Here is a 22785-nt window from a genome sequence, read left to right as displayed (position 1 = left end):
ATGATTATGTAATCATGATATACCCAATATATATTATATATAAACTTATATAACCATCCTTGACAGACTTCTCTTAAAATGTCAGGAACATCTTCCCTTACCAACTTCTTGAGCGAAATAATTTCAGGTATTGGTGTTGTGTTCTGTTGTCCACTGCATTAAAAAACATTTTTATAGGTCACCCGGACGTTAGAGAAAGTTGCAAGCGCTGCCTACCGGGATATAGTGAGCTATATTCCTATCGCTGGAAGGACGTTTTTCATTTCAACTCGAAGGTGAACAGGAGGGACGGCTGGCCGAGGAAGTGACCACGCAGAAGCCCCGAGTGCGGGGGCCAGGACCCAAAGCCCCAGAGGCGACGTGGCTGCGGCCCCTGGGGAGACGGCGCGGGCCTCCCGGGGCTGGCATGGGGCGGGAGACCGGGGCGGCTGCCGTCGCCTCGGTCACCGGGAGGGCGGCCCGGCTGGTCCCCGCAGCGGGGAGATTCTTTTCGGTCGCCGAGCCCCTCGGGGCGCAGGGGGACCGAAGCCCGAGACGCTCGCGGCCCCGCGGGCAGGTCGGACGCTGCGTCCAGGCGGCGGCTCTGTGCGCGCGCCCGGCCGCGGCCGGTGGGTCCGGGCGTCGGGGAATCTGGGGATCGGGGTGGCGGGCCAGTTGGCCGGTAGATCGAGGGAGCCGGGGAATCGGCGGGCCGGTGGATCAGGTGGCCGGTGAGTAGGTGGGTTGGCAGGGGCCGGGGGTCGGAGTGAGGGGGAGTGTGGGCAAGTCGGCGGGGCGGGGGTTGGGGGAGTCGGGGACTCGCTGGGCCGGCTGGCCGGGCAGCGTCCGGGGGCTCGGCGGGCAGGCGGGCCGCGGGGCGGGGCGGGGCGGGGCGGGCGCCGCGCCTGCCGTTCGCCTCTCCGGGCTGCAGGTGGGGCTGTGCGGCCGCGCTGCCTCCAGGAAGCCTCACGGGCCTGCGCCGGCTCCCAGGATGCAGTGTGGACCGGCCGGGCGCTGACGGCGGCGGCGCGTCTGCGGGCGGAGGGGCGCGGGCCGGCCAGCGAGGAGCGCAGCGACGCGGGCGGGGACGGCGGGGCCGGGCAGGCGCCGCCTGCGGAGAGGCCGGGGGCCGGCCTGCGTGGGGCCGCGCGCGGCGGCGGCGGCGGCGGCGGCGACTTCCTCCGGGCCGGGCCGGACAGCGCAGGGCCATGGCCGAGGCGGCCGCGGCTCCGGTAAGGGCGGCCCGCGCGCACGGACGCGCGGACTCGGGGGCCCCCGGGGTGGCCGGGGCCCAGCACACGGCGCCGCAGGCCCTAGGGAGGGACTCCGGGGACCGGACCGGGCCGCCGGGCCTGGGGCTCCGGGAGAGCGGGACGCGGGGTCCGCCGGGGCCTACGGCGCCCGCCCGCCGGCTGGGCGCTCCCCCCACACACCCCGTTCCGGGCCGAGCCTGAGCCGGGCGGAACCGGCCGTCCCCGCACCGCAGGCCGCCCCTCGCCGAGTTCCTGCTATCCTCCAGGGCTTCCTGCCCCCGCCCCATCCGCTGCCCCCACCCCCACCCCATCTCCGCGCGCGCCCCCCACCACCACCCCGCGTCTCCTTTCTCTGCCCACCGCTCGCTACCCCCCAGCTCCCCCCAGCGGCCTGGTGGCACCTGGGAGGTGTCCGGAGCGGCCGCGACTCCGCAGGCACCGAGTCCCCCTCTGCGCGCCCAGCTCCCGAGGTGGGGGGGAGGTTCGGGGCGGCAAGACAGCTGCTCCCCCCGGTTTCGTAGAGGCAGGCGCGGCACCAGCCGTTAGGCGTGATTTTGTCCTCGCAGCAAACCTGGGGGCGGGGGAGGGGGAGTAGGTCCTCACTGTCATGAAAAAACCCGAGGCCTAGAGAAGTTAACTTGCCCAGGATCGCACAGCCGGCAAGTGCGTGGGAAGAGAGGGTCTCTCTGTGTGCCGGGACACTCGGCGCCTCGGGGCAGGCAGACAGGTACTCTTGGTGATGGCGAAGGAAAAGGCGAAAGAGGCAGGGGAGGGCACCGTCCGGGCCTGGGCTGCTGAGATGCGAGCGGGGCTTGCAGGCGAAGGCTCGGGTTTCATCAGCCTGTACGCGGACTCGGTGGAGCTTTTCCGATAGGAAGGAGGCTTGGACACGGAGAGGCGGGCCCCGGCCGGCGTGTTCGAGGAGGAGTCCGTTTGCCTGGAAAAGGCGGTTTCGGTAGGGAGGCAGGGGGAGAAGAGGCCGCAGGGAGAGTTGGAAGGGGTGTGAGGGCCTGGACTGCACCATCCCGGGTGGGGAGCCACTGACGGCTTTGGCCGTTCTCTTCCCATCGGCTCCCAGATGGAGAGTTTCCGCTGCCCTATCAGGAGCCTTGAGGCCAGCCCCATGTCGTCCGCTCACCCCTCAGTGAGGAGAGGGCCTTGAGCAGTGGCCTCCTCCCACCAAATAGTGTGGAAGCCTTCCAGGAGGCTCCCTGGGCCCCCGTTAAAATGTCAGAAAACTGGGCGGTGCTTTTGTTTATAAGGTCAGTGTTTATGCAAAGGCCCTTTTCTTGCAACACGAAGATAATGATAATGGCAGTCGGATGCTCTTGGAGAAGGTTATGTAGGATTTTAGGGGATACTGAGCTGGGCCATAAAGTGAAGACACTTGTTAGCAGTTGGGGCCCTATGTCGGCGACGGGTCACCAGAGGAGGACCGAGGGGAAGGGAAGAAACCTGGCCCCGCGCCCAGGGGCGCCTGGCTCTCAGAGGCAGGGCTGAGCCAGCCCAAGGTGCCAGGCCCACTTGCGCGGTCCCCACAGCCTCAGGGCAGAACCACCTATCTCTTGAGCAAGAGACCCGCCCACATCCAGTTGTTTCTCTGCCAGTCCCGCTCCTCCCCATCCTTTGAGATCAGTCTTCCTTCTTCAGGTCAGAGGTCATCGGTCCAGCAGCCTTCCAGACAACCCCAGGATCCTGGATGCTCTGTTCTGGACAGTTTTTCCAACCTGTTTTCAAACTGTCTTGTCACTGTTTTCTGAGGTGTCCACCCATGTCCTGGTTCTCAGCAACTGTCTAAATGAATCCTCACTGGTTCCTATGAGTCACTTTTTAACTTTGCAGATAGTCACCAGACATTTGGTTAGCAATGATTTTCAGAGTGTTGTAAGGTACCATTGATCCTCAGACACTGCCAGAAGGTATAAATATCAGGTCTTCCTCCCTGACCCATGGGTCCTACCTTCAGATGTGTGTGTGTGTGTGTGTGTGTGTGTGTGTGTGTGTGTGTGTGTGTGTGTAGGGGGTGTCTAGTGGTCCAGCCCACCCAAAGCAAAATGTGCCAGGCAGGTCACTGTGACCGGCAGGTCACTGGGGAGTCTCCGTGTCTTTACGATGGTTGCAGCAGATATAAAGTCTAACCTGATGGCGAATGTTTTACCTTCCTCACCTGTCTGTAAGGTGTGTCACTGATCCTGGGGCAGCACCAAAAACATCTGAAACTGATTCTCCCCTTGGGAGGGGTGGAACACAGAGGGGAAAAGTCAGTCTCACCAGGGCAGGGCACTCGTGTTGGATCGGAGTCTTAACTCTTGGCTGGGGGTGGAGGGGGGAGATTTGCAGTCATGATGATTTTTAGTTTGAGGGGGGTAGTGATTGGGAAAGGGACAAAATTAGATTGTCCTAGGGTGGAGAGGAATTGGTCACTGGATTTCTGTGTTTATTAAAGAGACACGAGATGCTTTTTTAAAAGAGCAGTTGAGCAATGCTCGTGTTTGTGTCGTTTCAGTGAACCAGCTGTTTTGTTTTTTGCTAGGTCATCGTCAATAGAGAGATCCTGTGCGGTTATGATGGGAGGTGCTGGCTGGGCGCTAGTAAACCTGCAGTTTACTATTTCTCCACTAAAACACACCAGTAGCTCGCAGTCACTATTTATCTAGCACAGTTTGCACCACGCGCCTTCCGTGGGCGCCTCAGTGTGCTGTGAGCAGACACAGCACTGCCTTCAGAGGCGGAGGCAGGAGGTAACTGTACAGGGTGCTGAGTGCCGTGACTGGGGTCTCCACAGGTGGGCTGCAGAGGCCTGGAGGGTACCCACCCAGAGGAGCTGACCCCCCAGGCGGAGGTCCGGCCTGGACACCCCCACATCCCGCCATGCGCGCTACTACCCCTTCCCAGCCCAGCTCCCTGACGCCTCGGGGAGAGGTTGCTCACGGAACACAGCAGGTGGAATGATTGATGGTGGTCTCTTCTCTGTTTCCGAAAGATTTCTCCCTGGACAATGGCAGCCACGATTCAGGCCATGGAGAGGAAGATCGAATCGCAGGCCGCCCGCTTGCTTTCCCTAGAAGGCCGAACGGGCATGGCCGAGAAGAAGCTGGCCGACTGTGAGAAGACAGCCGTGGAGTTCGGGAACCAGCTGGAGGGCAAGTGGGCCGTGCTGGGGACCCTGCTCCAGGAGTACGGGCTGCTGCAGAGGCGGCTGGAGAACGTGGAGAACCTGCTGAGGAACAGGAACTTCTGGATCCTGCGGCTGCCCCCCGGCAGCAAGAGCGAGGCCCCCAAGGTAAGCCCTGGGCACCGGGGGTGGGACAGCCTGCGGCCCCTGCCCGTCGGCGTGGGGTGAGCCTGCGTGACCCTGTGGTTCCAGGTGCCCTTTGATGACGTGGCCGTGTATTTCTCTGAGCAGGAGTGGGGCAAGCTGGACGAGTGGCAGAAGGAGCTATACAAGCACGTGATGAGGGGCAACTACGAGACGCTGGTCTCCCTGGGTAAGGCATGCGATTCATTTCTTGGTTAAATGTGATTTAAGGAGATCTCAGGGCTTCCCTGGTAGTGCAGCTGGTAAAGAATCCGCCTGCAATGCAGGAGACCCCAGTTTGATTCATGGGTCGGGAAGATGCTCTGGAGAAGGGCTAGGCTACCCACTCCGGTATTCCTGGGCTTCCTGGACAGTAAAGAATCCACCTGCAATGCGGGAGACCTGGGTTTGATCCCTGGGTCAGGAAGATCCCCTGGAGGAGGGCACGGCCACCCACTCCGGTTTTCTTGCCTGGAGAATCCCCATGGGCAGAGGAGCCTGGCGGGCTACAGTCCATGGGGTCGCAAAGAGCCGGACACCACTGAGCGACTAAGCACAGGCAGCACAGGGAGATCTCACCCTCTTTCTTCCTGCTGGTGGTTTTTTATCACAAGGAACGTAAATCACTGGGACCCTCGACCATGGACAGTTATCTCCCTCCTCTTACTGAAGTTGAGCCCGGGGTGACTGAGTCAAAGGCTGTCTTTTGCCTGGTGAAGTTCACGGGTTGCCAAACAGAGAGGCATGGCAGCCCCTCTCCTAACCAGGCCGAGAGCACAGCCATTTCTGTCTCTTGCTGAGACCTGGAGCGGAGAAGGCCCCTCCGACTCTCAGATCTTGTACGATCAGTCCCTGTCTGAGGAGGCTTTTGCTCTCGCTGTCTTTTACTGAGACGTGAGGCCTTGATCGAGGAGCAGACAAGCAGACCAGACTTCTCACAAACAGTGCTGCCTTTGTACCTGGAGGCTTCCCCGACCCTGGGGCTGCCGCCGCTGCCCTCATGCAATACCCCCCAAGAGGGCCTGGACTGTTTCTTCTGGACTTAGTACCTCTTCAGATGGTGTCTGTGTGACCGCAGGTCTGAAGGCAACAAGGCATGCTTGTGAGGTGGGAGCAGGAACAGGGTGAGGTTATGTTCTGGTTTTCAGAAGGCACTGCTTCTTAGGGGCTTCTCTGGTGGCTCCGTGGTAGAGAACCCACCTGCCGGTGTAGGAGATGCAGGTTTGATCCCTGGGTCAGGAAGATCCCCAGAGAAAGAAGTGGCAACCCACTCCAGTCTTCTTGCCTGGAGAATCCGATGGACAGAGGAGCCTGGAGGGCTACAGTCCACGGGGTTGCAAAGAGTCAGACGGCTTAGCAACTAAACAACAACAACTGCTTCTTAACCCGGAGATCCTATATCAACGTGTCTTATGCTCAGCACCGTGTCTTGGGCCAGATGAGGCTTTGTTTTGGGGACCTTCCTGGGCCTTGTAGGACGCCATCAGCCTCTTGCTGGCAGATGCCAGTGGCGCTGCTGCCCCGTCCCAGTCTCAGAAAAAAAAAAACATCTCCGACTTTGACCAGTTTCCCCTGGGAGACAGACTCACCTGTGCTTGAGAGCCGCCGCCTATACCAATCAAGAGGTGTGGTTTCTAGGCCACCTTGGTTTCCCGGGCTGCCTGTCCCCACCTCTTGAGTGGAACGTGGCCAAAGCTAACCCTTCTGTCCTTCCTCAGACTATGCCATCTCCAAGCCCGAGGTCCTCTCCCAGATCGAACAAGGGAAGGAGCCGTGCAGCTGGCGTCGCGCTGGCCCCAAGGTTCCAGATGTTCCCGTGGACCCGAGTCCAGGTGAGGGGTGGGGATGGCTGGGGAGACAGCAGGAGGTCAGATGGACCCAGGGGAGGACACAGCCAGGGCAGGCATGACCTTCTTTCCAGGGAGAGCCGAGGAAAAACAGCAATGCTTTAAACCCGAGTTTTCTTATGACCTTTAGCACGTTCAGCTTCCCAGTAAGGAAACAGGTAGCAAACCTAGTATTTAGGAAAGAGATGGTGCACGTGGCTTGGGATCAGGGGAAGAGGGAGCAGGACACAGACAGGAAGGTAGAAGGTCATGAAGACAGGATTTAGTTCATTCATAGCTTTTCAAAGAGTCAGCCTTGCCTCCACCTGAGAACCAGATTTCACTGAAACCCATTAGCAGTCACAGAACATTGACCCATTAGTCATGTTTCAGTCCGACCAGAGCCACCGATTTATTTCAGGTGAATCTGGATACCCGACACCACGGTCTCAGGTTTTCCTGGGCCAGTCAGCACCTTTGAAAGTTAAGGGAAGGACAGGTGGACACATGAGAAAAGCCAAACGGCTGACGGGAAGACCTTGCTGGGCCGGGGGTCTGGGACAGTCTGTCCTTAAGCAGGGAGACCCTCCCACCCCTGCAGCCTCAAGCCGGCCTCCTCCCAAGACCCCTCGTCTGTCTGGACCACCTGCCTGGGGCTTTCCTTCTTGTCTGAACACCTGTCTTAGTAAACAGTCTTATGTGTTTAGTTGGCGATTTATGAAATGTGCCTTCCACGTGTGCCGTTATCACAATTCGATTTGCCCTTTCCCAGGGGCAGGCTGTGCCCAGAAGGCATTCACCAGCCTAGGTCAATAAACATGTTTTGAGAATCTCCCAGGTGCCGGGGACCGTGCTGAAAGCGAGACCTTGACGAAGAGCAGAGTGCTGCCTGGGTGGGGAAGACAGTGAGGACACATGGGCAGCCAGCTGCCCCCCAGGGTGGGAGCGTCCCTGTAGGTCTGTTTTATTGCATTGACGACCTCCGTGGGAAGGCTTCCCTGGCCTCTCCAGCATGCTGAGAGAGTGAGATAGGGGCCTGGAAATGGCGGCGGCTTCCGGCGAGACCCCCCCCATCACACCCCCTCTGGGCACTCACCTTCGTCTGCGGGCACCCCTGCCAGGTGGCCCCTCATCCCCTCCCAGCCTGGTCCCTGGCTCACCCTCCCCGTCTCTGGGCTTGGTGCAGCCCCTCGACAGACCTCCTCTCCACTTCTCTGCAACCGTGAAGTCCTCCCATGGTGGTGCTCTGTGGAACTCAGTCCCCAGCAAGCACCTTTCCCCTCCACTGGGCACCAGGGGTGCTTCTCCTGCTTTTCCTTCTGCCTCTCCTTTGCTATTGCCGGGCCCCCCCCTTTTCTGACCTATCATCATTGGGGTGCCCTTAGTGCGCCCCCCCCCAGCATCTACACCCTGTCATCCCAGCGGGTGCTCTCACTGAGACCTCTCCCCTGAACTCTGTGGGGTCCGTGTCCCCGTGGACAGCTGACGGACGTCCTGTTTGGAACACGTGCCTCGCCAAGCTCCTTGTCCGCCATCAAAACCCGCTCTTCCCAGGCGCTCCCTCCGGCAGCAAGCAGCCTCCATCCTCCGCTGCAGCCCCAAACCCAGGGTCATCTCTGACCCTCATCCACACCCGTCCGCCCCGTCGGGGAAACCCTGCTAGCACTGCCTGAGATTCTCAGGCCCCTGGTTTCCTGCGTAGCCTATGGCAGGTACTTCCTGCCCATCTTCCTGGCCCTCCAGGGTCTGCTCTCCCGTGTTACGGCAGACAGCCTTGCTGGCTTTCCACCGACTCGCACCCTCAGGCTCTTCCCGCAGGCCCCCGCTCCCTGCCCCAGCCTCCGTGCTGTTCTCCCAGAGCGCCATACTTGCCCAGGCTCTGAGCCTTGCACCTGGACCTGCCTTCCGCCAGGCGTGCTCTCCAGATACTATTTTATATTCACGGATTTTATGGGGACAAAGATACTATTACGTATGTAGAAATACAATATATTTCGTATTTATAGAAGATACATGTTTCATATTTATAGATTTGTTTGTCTGGTAACCACCCCCACCTTCGTTAGGATATAAATCTCAAGAGGATAAGAACTTCTATTGATTTTGTTCATATAATCATTCTGGGCTCCTAGAATACTGCACAGAGTATATATATATAGCACAGAGTAGGAATTTAATATTTGTTGAACGTGTACCATGTTTCATCATTTGTATGTGTGTGTGAAATAATATATTTCTGATATAATCTAAATTCCTTTTCAGATCTCTCAGTCTCATTCCTCCCCAGGGTAACCAGTTCTCCAAAAGTCGATGTCTCTCCTCTCTATCCACATTTTAAAACTTCTATTATGTATATATGTAGCCATAAACAATACAGAATATGGTTTTGTGTATCTTGAAAACATCACATAAATGTCATTATATCTATCAGTACTCTGTATTTCATACTTATCTCTGTTGATGCATATAAATCAAGTTCATTCATTTAAAATGGATGCTCAGTATTCCAAAAGCAACTATATCTCAACTTATTATCCATCCCTCCCCTGAGTTGCGCGTGAGTGGTTTCTAATTTCTCACCGTCACAAGTTGTAGTCGAGTGGACATTCAAAGGCATCTCTGTGTCCGGTGCTGGTGTTCCTCTAGGGAGCAGAGCAGGAAGGGCATGCCGGCCCGCACCTCTGCCTTGCCCTCAACCACAGATCACCCACCCTGTGGTTACGTGGGCGTCCGTGCTCCCCAGCACTTGCGGGTGCCTGTCTTCTTACTTCCTTGCCCACGTTTCAGAGTTAGATGTTTGCCAGTCTGATGGAAGTGAAATGGTATCTTGTTTTAATTTGCATTTCCCCAGCTGTGAGTAGAGCTGAGCCCCTTCTTCAGATGGTTATTTGGTTTCTTCTCCAGTGAATTATCTTTTTCTGTTTTTCATTATCTTACTGATTCAGGACCTGTTTATATAGTTTTGGATATGAACCCTTTATCTGTTATTTGCATTATGGATTATCGTCTCCCAGGCGTAGCAGGTCTTTTAACTTTGTAGTCCTTGGGTAGGAGTTTTAATTTTTGGCAGAGTCATTAATGCCAGTCTTTGCCTTTACGATCTGTGCTTTTTCTGCCTTAAAATATCCTTTCCTGCCTCCCTCTAGTTTTGCTTTTCCCTTTAAAGTCTTTAATCCAACTAGAATTCATATTTGTGTAGATTGGAAGGGAGAATTTTTTAGAAGTTTCCCCATAAGACATCTGATTTTCCAGCACAGTTCACTGGATATTCTTCCTTTTCTCCATGTGTAATGTCTGTTCCATCATGAACCAGATTTCCATATATGCACGCACCGTTTGTGTCTTTACTCATTTCTTCTGTCTCTATCTCTGTACCAGTTCTCACTGTTTTTAGTTTCATAATAAACCTTGAAATCTAGTAGACTACATGTTCCCTACTTGTTCTTCTAAACTTTTCTTGGCTATTCCTGAACCTTTGTTCTTCTATATGAATTTCAGAATCTTTATGTCAAGTTCTCAGAAATCCTCTTGGAATTTTGATTGGAATTGCATTTCCACTATAATTTCACTCCTGGAGAACTCCTGTCATTGCAATACGGAGTCCCCTTATCCACAGGAAGACTTGTTTATTGTCGCCTTCTGCGTGCGCCGGCATAAGGCTTTAACGCTTTTCTCCTGATCGTTGTTTCTATTGTGGATGAGATTTTTAAATTAATTACATGTTTTAAATAGTTGTTGCAGGTGTGCACTTATGCCGTTGACTCTGTTTAGTGAAAGAAAACATTTTCTCAACCTCTCATTACGTCTAATGACTTGTCAATTTAGATTCTCAGGTTTTTTTATATAGACAGTTGTGCCATCCATGGATAGCACAAAAGTTACCTCTTCTTTTGCAAATTTCTTAATTTTATTTTTCTGGTTTTTCAGTGGGTATAGGACATGGTTAAATATTAATAGCAGCCATGATAGCTGGCATCCTTGTCTGTCGAGTTTCAGCATTTAGGGTCATTTTTTTGCCATAGGCTTTTTGTTTATTTTTTAATTGGTGGATAATTGCTTTATAATATCGTATTGGTTTCTGCCATACATCAACATGAATCAGCCACGAGCATATATATGTCCCCTCCCTCCTGAACCCCCTCCCATCACCCTCGCCACCCCACCCCTCTAGGTTGTCTCAGAGCACCAGGTTGAGCTCCTGTGTCACACAGCGAACCCCCACGTATGTCTCCATGCTTCTCTCTCAACTTGTCCCTCCCTCTCCTTCCCCCACTGTGTCCACAGGTCTCTTCTCTTATGTCTGCGTTTGCATTGCTGCCCTGCAAATAGGTTCATCAGTACCATCTTTCTAGATTCCATACGCATGCGTTAATATACAGTATTTGTCTTTCTCTTTCTGACTCACTCTGTATAATAGGCTCTAGGTTCATCCACCTCATTAGGACTGACTCAACATCGCTCATTACTAGAGAAATGCAAATTAGAACTACAATGAGGTATCACCTTGCACGAGTCAGAATGGCCGTAGACTTTTCAAGATAACTATTAAAGATGTTTCCTTCCACTTCTAGCTACGGTTTTTAATCCTGAACAAATTTGTCATATTATACCAAATGCTTCTTTTTTAAATATTGTTTTATTTCTTTCATACATTGTTACTGTGTATTATATAACATAAAAAACACATACAGAATAAATATACATAACATAAAATACATAAGTTGAGAGAACAATTAGTCAACATCCCCCATATTCCCAACCTCTAGCATAAGAAATAGATCATAACCAGAATCTTCCAACCTTCCGGTACCCACTGTCCCTCCCAGATGCCACATCCTCCCTTACGCTTCACAGATAAACAGAAATGCAGACCTCTGAGATCAGTCCCTTGCTTTTCTTTGCCTTTTTATTACCTGTGTATATATTCCTAAGTGACATTGTTTAGAAGAAGGCAATGGCAACACACTCCAGTAATCTTGCCTGGAAAATCCCATGGATGGAGGAGCCTGGTGGGCTGTAGTCCATGGGGTCGCTGAGTCGGGCATGACTGAGCAACTTCACTTTCACTTTTCACTTCATGCTCTGGAGAAGGAAATGGCAACCCACTCCAGTGTTCTTGCCTGGAGAATCCCAGGGGCGGGGGAGCCTGGTGGGCTGCCGTCTATGGGGTCGCACAGAGTCGGACACGACTGAAGTGACTTAGCAGCAGCAGCAACATTGTTTAACCTGTTTTTGAACTTTCTATGAATGAGATCATACTCTCTCTCTATATATATATATATACATATATATTTTTTTTTTTCTTTAGCTTGCTTTTTTCATTTGACTTTTATGTTTTTGAGAGTCATCCACGTTGATGTAGTATAGCTGTAGTTCATTCCTTTTCATGATTTCCACCACTTTATAGTTTGTATTTTTGAATATAGCACACAATGCGTCTTTTCCTTCTGCTGTTGATGGGTGTTTGTGCTGTTTCTAACTTTCTTGCTTTCAGGAACAATGCTGTGGTGGAAAGTCTTACGCATGTGTAAGAGTTTCTCAAGGTAGAGACTGGGCAGCAGAACTGCTGGGTTGTAGGAAAGTGCACACTCGGCTCTTCCGGTAACGTCTCATTGTGCTCTGAAGCAGTAGTGCACCCCGTTATGCCGTCCATTTTAATTTCTGCCCATCTGGTGGCAGTGAAATGGTTTAAAATTTATAGTTTCAAATGTGTATTTTCCTAATTAATGAGATTGAACACTATATCCTCTGTTTATGGGCCACTTATCTTTCCTCTTCCATAAAATGCCCTATGCCTTCTGTGCACTTTTGTTTTCCCCTTCCATATTGATTTATAAGAGTTCTTTACTGTTCTGAATATTAATTTTTTTGCTGTATATATATATATATATATATATATATATATATCTTCTCCATTTACAGTAGACTTCCCCGGGTGGCTCAGATGGTAAAGCATCTGCCTACAATGTGGGAGACCCGGGTTCGATCCCTGGATCAGGAAGGTCCTCTGGAGAAGGAAATGGCAACCCACTCCAGTATTCTTGCCTGGAAAATCCCATGAACAGAGGAGCATGGTAGGCTACAGTCCATGGGGTCACAGAGTCAGACACAACTCAGAGAGTTCACTTTCACTTTAAAGAACAGATGCTTTTTATTTTAACATACCTGGACTTTCTGATTTTTAACCTTTACGGTTTGTCCTTTTTATGTCTTAAGAAAATTTCCCCTACCTCATGGTCATAATACACCATCTTATTTTTCTTCTAAAATGTTGCCTTTCATGGTCAAGTTCTTAATCCATCCAGAACAGACTTTTATGGCCACAGGAGGTTGGAACCCTGGTACTTTTTCACTGGCACTCTGGGCTTCCTTTGTCCTTTCAGGTAAATGTCCTATTGCTTTTTCAAATTCCATGAAAAATCCAGTTGGGATTGTGTTTGGAACTGCACTCATTCTATTAATCATTTTGGAGAGAACTGACCTTTTTACTACATCAAGGGTTTTATTTGTGAAGGTCGTTAAGTCCCTCCATGCATCTCGTCTGTAACGTCTCAGCGAAGTTTTGTAACGTTTTTCGTTATATCTCCTATTCCTCCATTCTTTGCATGTTTTGAATCGACTTTGTTGGTGGTGCCTTTTTTTAAGGTGCATTTTCTGTTTGTTGCTGGTGTGTGCTGGGGTCATGGGGTAAGGGAGCACCCTCTCCCAGTGCTTTTTCTCCTCTGACAGGGCTCGGTTATGTAACATTTCAGTGTCTCCCACACAGTTAGGCATCCCACCAGGGACGCACCTTGTCGGGAGTTTGGGAGCAGGGCTTGGACATGCACAGTCCCTGCCCACCCTTTTTCCCTTGGGCAGCAGGCCGCCCCCAGGGACATGCTGCTGTACTGGGGAAAGCCTCCTTCACCATGGTCCAGGAAGTGACTTCCTGATCCAGGGCCAGTACTGAGGACCCCTCTTGCCACAGATAAAAGCTGCATCCCTGTTTATCAGTTATAAGAAGAGTTTATCCTCACCAGCTTCCTCTTGGGTTTTAGTTCTCTGATTGTTAAGATCCATGACAGGGAAGAAAAATGGTGATTGCTGTGCTCCCTTAAAACCCTAGGAGTAAACGAAAATGCAGTTGTCTTTTATTGATATTTCTAAGAACTTTGCTTAAATTCTCATTAGTCCTAATAACTTTTCTAATAATTGTCTGATGATTTTCAGGTTTTCCAAAAAGATCATCATATCCCCTATGAGTAATATGAATTTTTTGTTTGTTTTCAAACCCTTATGTTTAGTTTTCTCTTGTTTTTTTGTGCTGGCTGAGAACTCCCAGAAAATTCTTATACAGAAGTGATGACAACAGGTGTCCATTTGGTTCATGATGTTAAAGAAGATGCTTTTTGACTTTTCACACTGAGTCTAATATTTGTTAAAGGTTTTGTTGATCAGTGTCATTTATCAGGCTAAAAGAGTTTTCTCTATTTCTGGTTGACTAGATATTTCTAACAAGAATAGCTGCTGATTTTTTATGGAATGCTGTTTTGGTATCTATTGAGATGATTATAGGCTTCCCTAGTGGCTCAGATGGTAAAAAATCTGCCTGCAATGCAAGAGACCTGGGTTCGATCCCTGGGTTGGGAAGATCCCTTGGAGAAGGGAATGGCTACCCACTCCAGTACTCTTGCCTAGAGAATTCCATGGACAGAAGAGCCTGACAGGCTACAATCCATGGGGTTGCAAAGAGAGACAATTATATGATTCTTCTTCTTTAACCTCCTAGAATGGTAAATTACATTATTTTTCTAATGTTGAACCAACCTTGCAACCTTGGGGAAAAGTCTAAGTTACTCATGATCCTCTATAAACAGTGCTAGACTTAGTATGCTAAGTATTTTGTTTAGAATTTTGGAATCTTTCTTCATGAGTGAGCCTGGCCTATACTTTTCCTTTCTCGGACTGGCTTTGTCTGGTTTTGATATTAAAGATAAAAGTTATGATGCATTCCCTCTTTTTTTAATTTGCTCATAGAGTTTGTGTAATATTGGAGTTATCTATTCTTTGAATGTTTTTCTTTCTAGGGGAGATTTTTATCTATATAAATTCTTTAATAGTTATAGGACCTTCTATTATTTTTAATTAGTTTGGAAGTTATGTATTGTTTCTATTCTTTTAGAAATAATCTGGAGATGTTTATCTTCTAAAATACACACTTGTTATTTGTGAGTGTGTGTGGATCTGGTGATGATAAAAACTGTTGTGTGGGTTTGTATACGTGTTTATATGTGCCTGAAAATGTCCTTCTTCCATTTCTACATTTTAAGGACGTAATTCTAGTTTGACTGTTAGCTTCTCTTAGCCCTTTGAAGATGATTTGCTAGCCAATATTCTTGCAGGTAATCTTTTTTCCCCTGCCTTTTGGATATCAGTCTTGGTGATCTGCAGTTTCACTAAAGTATCTATCTGTGAATTTCTCTTTCTTTATCCTGCTCCAATCACTGATATTTTTCAACAGTTGGGAAGTTTTGCAGCACTGTCTTTGTGAATACTGCCTGGCCCCATTTCCTCTGCCTTCCTATTCTGGAACCGTTCACATTGGTTCATAACTTTGACCTCTTCCCATCTTCCTCTCTGTCCCTTCACTGAGCTCTGAAACATCTCTTCTGATCTTTTCTTCTAGTTGGTTCACCTCGCTCTATCCAATCATTTCCGTTCTGTTGTTTAACCTCCAGGTTGGGTTTATAAATCTCAATTATTTTATGTTACAGCTGTTTATCCATCCCTTATTCATTATGCTCTCGCTCCCCCTATTTATTTCTGTGAGTGTATTAAACTTCAGATTCTGTGTATGAGGTTTTTCATGTCCAGTCTTTGTGGTTTGTATTCTGCAGCTAATGATTTCTGATGGGCTGAGGTGACTGGTTTTCCTGTTGAGGTGGTGGTTTATATTTGGGGGTTCTTTAATGCCTGAGAGCTATTTAAAATGCTGTCCTCAGAATCTTTGCCTCAGCTGGTCATCAGGTCACTACAGTCTTGACCTCGAGGTTCTGGGGCCACGCTGTCACGCTGTTGTGTGAGGCCCGGCACCAGAAACCCTTGAGCACCGACCTGGGCTGTGTCAACCCCCGGGGAGGCTGTTCTTTCCATTCAGCCAAGACCAAAGGCCAGAATGGGCAGGCTCCTTCCACAGGGCAGGTTTTCACCTTTTTTAGTGCACTGGGGATGTTGCCTTTGGGCCCAGGTTTATGTGTGTGGTGGTGGTGAGGGGTCTCCAGCCCAACTTCCCATCCTGTTTGAGCCCCAGGCTTCTCACAGGTTGGCCCAGTCCATCACAGCCCAGCAGAGAGTGGGAAACGCCTGGTAATTTACCATGGTTGATCTAGGCTTTCTTAGAGGTCATCCATGCTTAAAAACTTTGGGGGTTTTACACTTTACCCATCATTTTTGATATTGCATACTGAGAAGAGTTCCTCTGCACAGCTAACCAGTCATACAGAAACATTAGAGGTGAGTGTTGCCTCTGTGTCCGTTGAAATGACTGTATGGTTTTCTCCATTAATCGGTTTGTGAGTTGTGTTACTGCATTTTTCAGGAGTAGCTTCTCCTTGAGTTCTCAGGATAAATCCAGTTTGTTCGTAATGTATTGTCTTATTTTTTGAAAACATATCACTGGACTTGGGGTGGGAGGTTTTAAAAAAAAAAAAAGAAAGAAAACATATCACTGGGCTTGATTTGTAATTCTTTCATTTAGGATCTTTACGTATCTGTTCATAAATGATTTTATAAATTGTTTCTCTAGTATAAATTGTGCCATGAAAATTATACTAGCCTCATAAAATGAGTTGAAAGCGATTTTCCCTTAGCACTTTGAAGATATTTTCTTCTTACAGAAGATATTATCTCTTTATCTCTCAGTGTTGTGCTCTGGACTGTTTCCCCAGTTCCATCTTCTGAGACACTAAGTTTCTCTGCAACTGTGTTCATTTTGTTGTTAAGCCAGTCATTGAGTTTTTCATACCCGTGACTGCTTTTGTCATTTCTGGAATGTCTGTATGGTTCTCTTTCAAATCTGCCTTTTTAAAAATAATTTCCTGTCCTTGCCTTAGAGAGTCTTCCTTCATTTCTTTGACTGTTTTAAACATACATATGCTATTGTATCCTTCTATCTATTCTTTTCTTCCTGTAGTTTGTGGGAGTGAGTTCTGCTCACTCTCTCTGTGGCTCTCGTGCCAGTTGGCTCCACTTCTGGTTTGTAGGTTTAGTCTTTTAGTAGGGGCCCCGGAAGGCCTGCCTTGTTGGGGATGCCCTGATGGGCAGGTTTGCATTTGCCTTGGTTTGGATTTCTCTTGGGTTGCCATGGTTTTTAGCCAACTTTTCTGTGAATTTCTCAACTTAGGGCTTCTGCACCGTATGGGTAGTATGAAGTTTCTAATTTTTTAAAATTTCTTCTGGATGGCTTTCCTACCCATGGCCCTGGACAAGAGGCAGCTTCCTCATAGCCTGCCTTTCCTCATAGATGGTCTTAGTCCCCATCTCCCCAACAGGACAGAGCCTCATGGCTGCCAGATGATGCAGGCCGCTCAGCCCTGCTGTCTCCTCACTTGGACATCAAAGCCCAGCCCCTAAGGCCTGCATCCTGTTTCAGCAACTCTAGTTGGCTTCTCACTCAAACTCTTTGTTTGACTTTGTGTTCTTCCTTTGACTCTTGTATATCTGGACTCTTTCTCTTGTGCTCGCCCATACATGTGTATGGGTAAGGTTGTGGGGACAGGGGGTAGATTTTATGTGTGTTTAAAATGAGAACAGGACCTCCCTGGTGCAGTTCAGCCTTGCTCATGGACCAGAGATCCAGCCCTGAGCATGTGTTCTGTCTCCCTGCCTGACCCATGCGCTCCCTACCATGTGACCTCGTGCTTTGCCTAGAAGGCCCCGCAGCTCCTCTGAGCTCCTGCCTTCCCTTCCCACCAGGCTCTTTGACCTTTGCAAGGCCCTGTGTGCCTTTCCTGGGCTGGAAGTGTGTCCACCCCAGGGCTGCTGATGCTGTCGCTCACGCATCCTCTGTTTTCTCAGGCTCAGGGCCCCCAGTTCCTGCCCCTGACCTCTTAATGCAGATCAAGCAAGAAGGTGAGCTCCAGCTCCAGGAGCAGCAGGCTCTGGGTGTGGAGGCATGGGCAGCCGGACAGCCAGATATCGGGGAGGAGCCATGGGGCCTCAGCCAGCTCGACTCCGGAGCAGGAGACGTCTCTACCGACGCTGCCTCTGGTGAGTGGCTGAGGCTGTGAGCAGACAACGGGAACCAGATGTAGAGACTGAGGGCAAGGTCTGGGAGGAGGAGTTCCTGGAAGCACCACGGCAGGACTGCGGGCTCTGGAACATCTAGCCTGACTAGTTTAGGTTCCCCACCTCATGGCAGGGGTTGCTGCAGATGACATCTCGCGAGTCCCTCTTGGCTCCGAGATGCTCTTGTCCTGGTATTTTTCTGCTTCACTCTCACCAGCCACACCCCTGTTCTTCTTGCCCCAGCACTGAGCATTTAAATCACCAGCTGCCTCCTAAGAGGGGCTATATGGAGGTAGAGAACAAATAGGGTTACCAAGGGGGTAGGGACGGGGAGGTGGTATGAACTGGGAGACTGGGAATGACGTGTATACACTATGTATAATAGACAACTAATGAGAACGTACTGTGCAGCACAGGGAATTCTACTCAGTGATCTGTGGTGACCTAAATGGGAAGGAAATCCGAAAAAGACAGAGTATGTGTACACGTATAACTGACTCACTGCTAACACAGCAGAACTAACACAACATGGTAAAGTAACTATACTCCAAAAAAAATTAAAGAAAAAAAAAGGGTGGGGGTGCTGTATGACAGGAGTCAGTGACATCTGCGTTTCCTGGTGCCTCAGAGAAGGGGGCAAAAGCTGGTTCAGGAGAGGCGGGGCCATGATGCTCGGGCGGGAAAGCTGCCGCGGCTGGGGTCCCCGGGCACCTGCCTCTCCGCTCTTTCCCTGACCCACCCGCCTGCCCGCCTGCTCTCTCTTCACTGCAGGCGTCCACGCCAACTTCTCAACCACTATCCCGCCCACCTCCTGGCAGGCCGACCTCCCTCCCCACCACCCCTCCTCCGCCTGCTCAGATGGGACGCTGAAACTCAGCACGGCCGCCTCCACAGAAGGTACGGGGTATGGCGGGAGGACCGGAAGTGCTCGTGGAGAGCCGGAAGTGCTCGCCTCTGCCTCTGAGGCGCCCGACCCGCCAGCCAGGAGGCATTTAGAGGCCAGTGATCCGAGAACTCTGTGCAGTCTGGCCCTTCTCTCCTTCCAAGTTCTTAGACTTGAACAGCCTTTCTTGAGAATGTCCATGTTTCCCACAGTTCCTTTCTTGTATTATTAACCAGTCAGTCCTGACAGGCTGATCCCTTGAGAGAATATATACCTCTTGCCCACACTCAGCAATCCTGGCCCCTCTCTGGCCTGGAAAAGCCAAACCCAACCGGAACCAATTCTTAGGTATTAGCACTACCAAAGACAGAGGTCCACCAGCTCAAATTGGAAAGAACTGCCATCAGTTCAGTTCAGTCTCGCAGTCGTGTCTGACTCTGCAACCCCATGGACTGCAGCACACCAGGCTTCCCTGTCCATCACCAACTCCCGGAGCTTACTCAAACTTATGTCCATCCAGTAGGTGATACCATCCAACCCACTCATCCTCTGTCGTCCCCTTCTCCTCCTGCCCTCAATCTTTCCTAGCATCAGGGTCTTTTCAAATGAGTCTTTTCAAAAGAACTGCCATATTTATGTATTAATTTTCTGTTCTGTTTTGAAAACTAGTTAGCTGTTACTTCAATAATTTCTATCATATTTTAACACCCCAAAATTGTGCTGAAAGCCTAGATCTCGGATATAAAACTTGAAAGTGTGAAACTCAAGTACATTTAAGTAAAACCAAACATTACTGTTTCATGAATATTTTTATCATTAGCTAGCTGGCTACATTTACTGAATGCTTGCTGCATGGAAAACAACATGCTCAGTGCTTTCACATGTGCCGCCTGGTTTAATCTTCATGCAACCCTGTGGAAAAGGGTATTCACAGAGGAGTTGCAGCTGCTCTTTGGGGAGCCAGGGTCCAGTCTCAGATGTGCCTGAGCCCAGCTCTGTGCATTCCCACCAGTGGTCTCAGTTCCTTGGAATAGCTTCATGATTAGCCTTACTGGCCAAAGTGATAATGGGATGTAATGAGGAGATGCAATGGTTCCTTACCTGTGGTGGAGGCTCTAGAACAAGGTAAGCAGATATGATGGTTGCTTTACCTGTAGAGAAAGTTCTGGAACACGATGTCCTCACCCACAGTTTGAGGCAGTTGCCTGACCACCTGGGGCACCTCTGCTGAACTGGATCCTGAGGCTTGAAGATTAGGGCTCAGAGTGGCCGTAGTGGGGCTGAATATCCAGATGAAAGTATCAGATCTTCCCTTTCGAAGCAGGAAGGGGGACAGAATGATACCTGGTCTTTCTGTCTTTTTCAGCAGATGTAAAAATTGTGATAAAAACAGAAGTCCAGGAAGAAGAGGTGGTGGCCACACCAGTGCACCCTACTGACCTAGAAGCCCACGGGACACTGTTTGGACCAGGCCAGGCCACAAGGTTCTTCCCCAGTCCTGTCCAGGAGGGAGCCTGGGAGAGCCAGGGCAGCTCGTTCCCCAGCCAGGACCCTGTGCTGGGGCTGAGAGAGCCTACCCGGCCCGAGCGCGACCTGGGTGATCCCAGCCCCGCAGTGACCCAGGACGAGACCCCTCCAGGAGACTGGCTCTTCGGGGGGGTCCGGTGGGGCTGGAATTTCAGGTGTAAGCCTCCCGCGGGCCTCAACCCGAGGAGCGGGCCCGAGGGGCTGCCCTTCTCCTCCTCCGACAACGGAGAGGCCGTGCTGGACCCCGGCCAGGCCCCGAGACCCTTCAACGACCCCTGTAAATACCCTGGCCGGACCAAAGGCTTCGGCCACAAGCCAGGCCTGAAGAAGCACCCGGCGGCGCCCCCAGGGGGGCGGCCGTTCACGTGCGCCGCGTGCGGGAAGAGCTTCCAGTTGCAGGTCAGCCTGAGCGCGCACCAGCGCAGCTGCGGGGGCCAGCCCGACGGGGTGCCCGGGGCGGCAGGCGGCGCACGGGACGGCAGCGGCCTCCGCTGCGGCGAGTGCGGCCGCTGCTTCACGCGGCCCGCGCACCTCATCCGGCACCGTATGCTGCACACGGGCGAGCGGCCCTTCCCTTGCACCGAGTGCGAGAAGCGGTTCACCGAGCGCTCCAAGCTCATCGACCACTACCGCACGCACACGGGCGTGCGGCCCTTCGCCTGCGCCGTGTGCGGCAAGAGCTTCATCCGCAAGGACCACCTCCGCAAGCACCAGCGCAACCACACCGCCGGCGCCAAGCCGGCCCGCGGCCAGCCACTGCCGCCGCTGCCCCCCGCGCCCCCCGACCCCTTCAAGAGCCCCGCCGCCAAAGGACCCTTGGCCCCCACGGACCTCGTGACCGACTGGACTTGTGGCCTGAGTGTCCTGGGGCCTACCGACGGTGGGGACCTCTGAGCCCCGCGCGGCCGCCCAGCCCTCAGGCCCCAGCAGGCCCCCGTGTAAAGAGTCGCCTCTCCAGATGGCCGGGCGGCGTGCGCAAAGCCTCGAAGCCGGACAGACAGCGCCTGGAGGGGACACCAGATTCCGATTTGCCGAACTGCTCACTGGAGCAGGAGAAACTCCCAGACGGCCCAGCTTCCACCTCTAAACAAAGTAGAATTCTCTGATTGTGAAACTGAGCAGCATAGAATCTTAAGTAATTTAATTACGAAACTTTTTTTTTTTTAAATTCTTGGAAGACAAAGCTGGAAAATAGTAGTAGCACCAGTTTAAACTTTTAACAGTGTACCTTTGGTTTCTGGATTGCGTGTGTGTTGTGGGCTGTGTCCTTACGGAGTCTTGACAGAGCCGCCGGGAGCTTGGCTGGCCGGGGATGTGGGCGAGGAGGCACTCGGACCTCCCTGGCCCCAGTGACCCCTGGGGGACGGGCCGGTCTCAGCGCGCACACAGCCCCAGGGGAGTGGAGACCCGGCTCTGCCTGGGGCCAGCAGGGCGCCGTGGACGTCCAGTCGCAGCTCGGGCGCAAGGACGACTGAGCCGGAGTGGCCCGGCGTCTCCCAGCACCTGTAAAGGCCCTCCGCCCAAGTGCCGGCCCTGCCGTGGGCACCTGCCGCCCCATGGCCCTGGGGCGCACGTGACTCGGGGCCTCGTGATGGAGGGCTGTTTGAAGACAGCGGTAGGGCTGCAGAGGTGAGGCGGGGGGTACGGGGTGGAGGGTGGCGGGAGCAGAGCCGGCCACAGAGCCTGGCCTGTCGAGCCCCCCATGGGGGCTGCCGTCCTCCGCTCCAGCCGGATGCTTCCTTTTCTCCTCGTGTGGTGTCTTCTCCCGGTCCAAACGCTTCTGCTCCGAATCTCATTTGATCGTTCCTGTGACCTAGTGAAGCACCCAGAGGAGCATCCTTTCCCGTAAGAGAGGAGGCAGAAAGTTAACTCCGAGGGGGGACTCAGCTCAGCCTCTCGCGCCCTGCCTCCGTGTGCACAGTGAGTGCAGACAGCTGGCACGAGCCTCGGGTCAGCCTCGGCGCGCGGTTCATCCTGGACCAGCAGTCTGGGGGAGGACAGCTTTTCGCGCTGCCCTCTTAAAAGATTTGCCCCCTAACTGCCCGAGCCAGAAGTGGTCAGGCCTCACACTTCAGCTGAGCTGCAGCCTCTGTGACCGGTGGTTGCTCTTCCTTCCCCTCCCACCCCAGGGACCGAGGCAGGGCTTGCTTGCCCCCTGGCTGGCTGGCATCTTAAAAGAAGGTGGAGTTAGAAATGGGCTCAGGTTTCTTGATCCCACCCCAACCCTGTCCCTGCCACACGAGTATCCATTCCGGTTTTGTTGAGGCAGACGCTGGTTCCTTGACCCCACCAGGATCTCCTTTCCCAGTGAGGACGGGGAGACCACGGCTCCTGTTCTTTCAGCTCCCTTGTGTGTACTTTTATTAGGCAATAGACTAGTTAAGAAAATTGTTTCTATGTACTGTATATTTTGTACCTGTTTACACTTCTAATATTGATATAACTGATATTTTGAAAAAAAAAAAAATGAAGAGGAGACATCCTGTTAAAAATAAAACCTAACCAGCACCGAGGCGGTTTGGTGGGTTCCATTCTTAAACCTGGTCTTTGACGCTGGTGCCTCTGCATGCATCTCCCGCGGTCAACTTCTTCTGTACCGTCCTTCTGCTCAGGGTCAGTGGGCCCAGGGAGGCAACTGTTCCTGAGAGCTGGGATGGGAGAATCCAGAGAAGTTTGGCTTTATGGAGATAAAACTGACATCCGAGAGAAAGTAAAGCCACATCCAGTCCCTTTGCTTCAGGATATAGTCATGGT

At 51.8% G+C, this 22785-nt stretch overlaps 1 protein-coding gene across 4 annotated transcripts; it reads left to right on the top strand.

Moving 5' to 3' along the window:
- Positions 1-1146: 1146 nt before the first annotated feature.
- On the top strand, positions 1147-22544 carry ZNF746 (zinc finger protein 746). Of its 4 annotated transcripts, none has more exons than XM_061166029.1 (7): positions 1147-1211; positions 4216-4515; positions 4639-4720; positions 6249-6362; positions 17412-17603; positions 18393-18518; positions 19874-22544. In XM_061166029.1, exons 1-7 carry the CDS (start codon positions 1188-1190, stop codon positions 20923-20925), a joined length of 1890 nt encoding a protein of 629 aa, XP_061022012.1. In that variant the 5' UTR covers positions 1147-1187; the 3' UTR covers positions 20926-22544. The 4 variants fall into 4 exon arrangements, with proteins under 4 accessions (XP_061022012.1, XP_061022011.1, XP_061022010.1 ...); XM_061166028.1 differs by having other exon boundaries at positions 19871-22544; XM_061166027.1 differs by having other exon boundaries at positions 4600-4720.
- The last annotated feature ends 241 nt before the right edge of the window (positions 22545-22785 follow it).

Source organism: Dama dama, chromosome 18 (genome assembly GCF_033118175.1).
Source record: "Dama dama isolate Ldn47 chromosome 18, ASM3311817v1, whole genome shotgun sequence".
NCBI classification, from domain to species: domain Eukaryota; kingdom Metazoa; phylum Chordata; class Mammalia; order Artiodactyla; family Cervidae; genus Dama; species Dama dama.
Note: the sequence above shows the minus strand (reverse complement) of the source record. Positions and strands in the feature narration are given on the sequence as shown.

What these genes read in the sequence shown, in the direction of transcription:
- ZNF746 (XM_061166026.1), top strand. Translation starts at nt 1,188, where the DNA reads ATGGCCGAGGCGGCCGCGGCTCCG. An exon ending in TCCCGTGGACCCGAGTCCAG is followed by an intron (nt 6,363 to 17,411) that starts GTGAGGGGTGGG and finishes CTGTTTTCTCAG; the next exon opens with GCTCAGGGCCCCCAGTTCCT. An exon ending in CACGGCCGCCTCCACAGAAG is followed by an intron (nt 18,519 to 19,870) that starts GTACGGGGTATG and finishes TGTCTTTTTCAG; the next exon opens with CAGATGTAAAAATTGTGATA.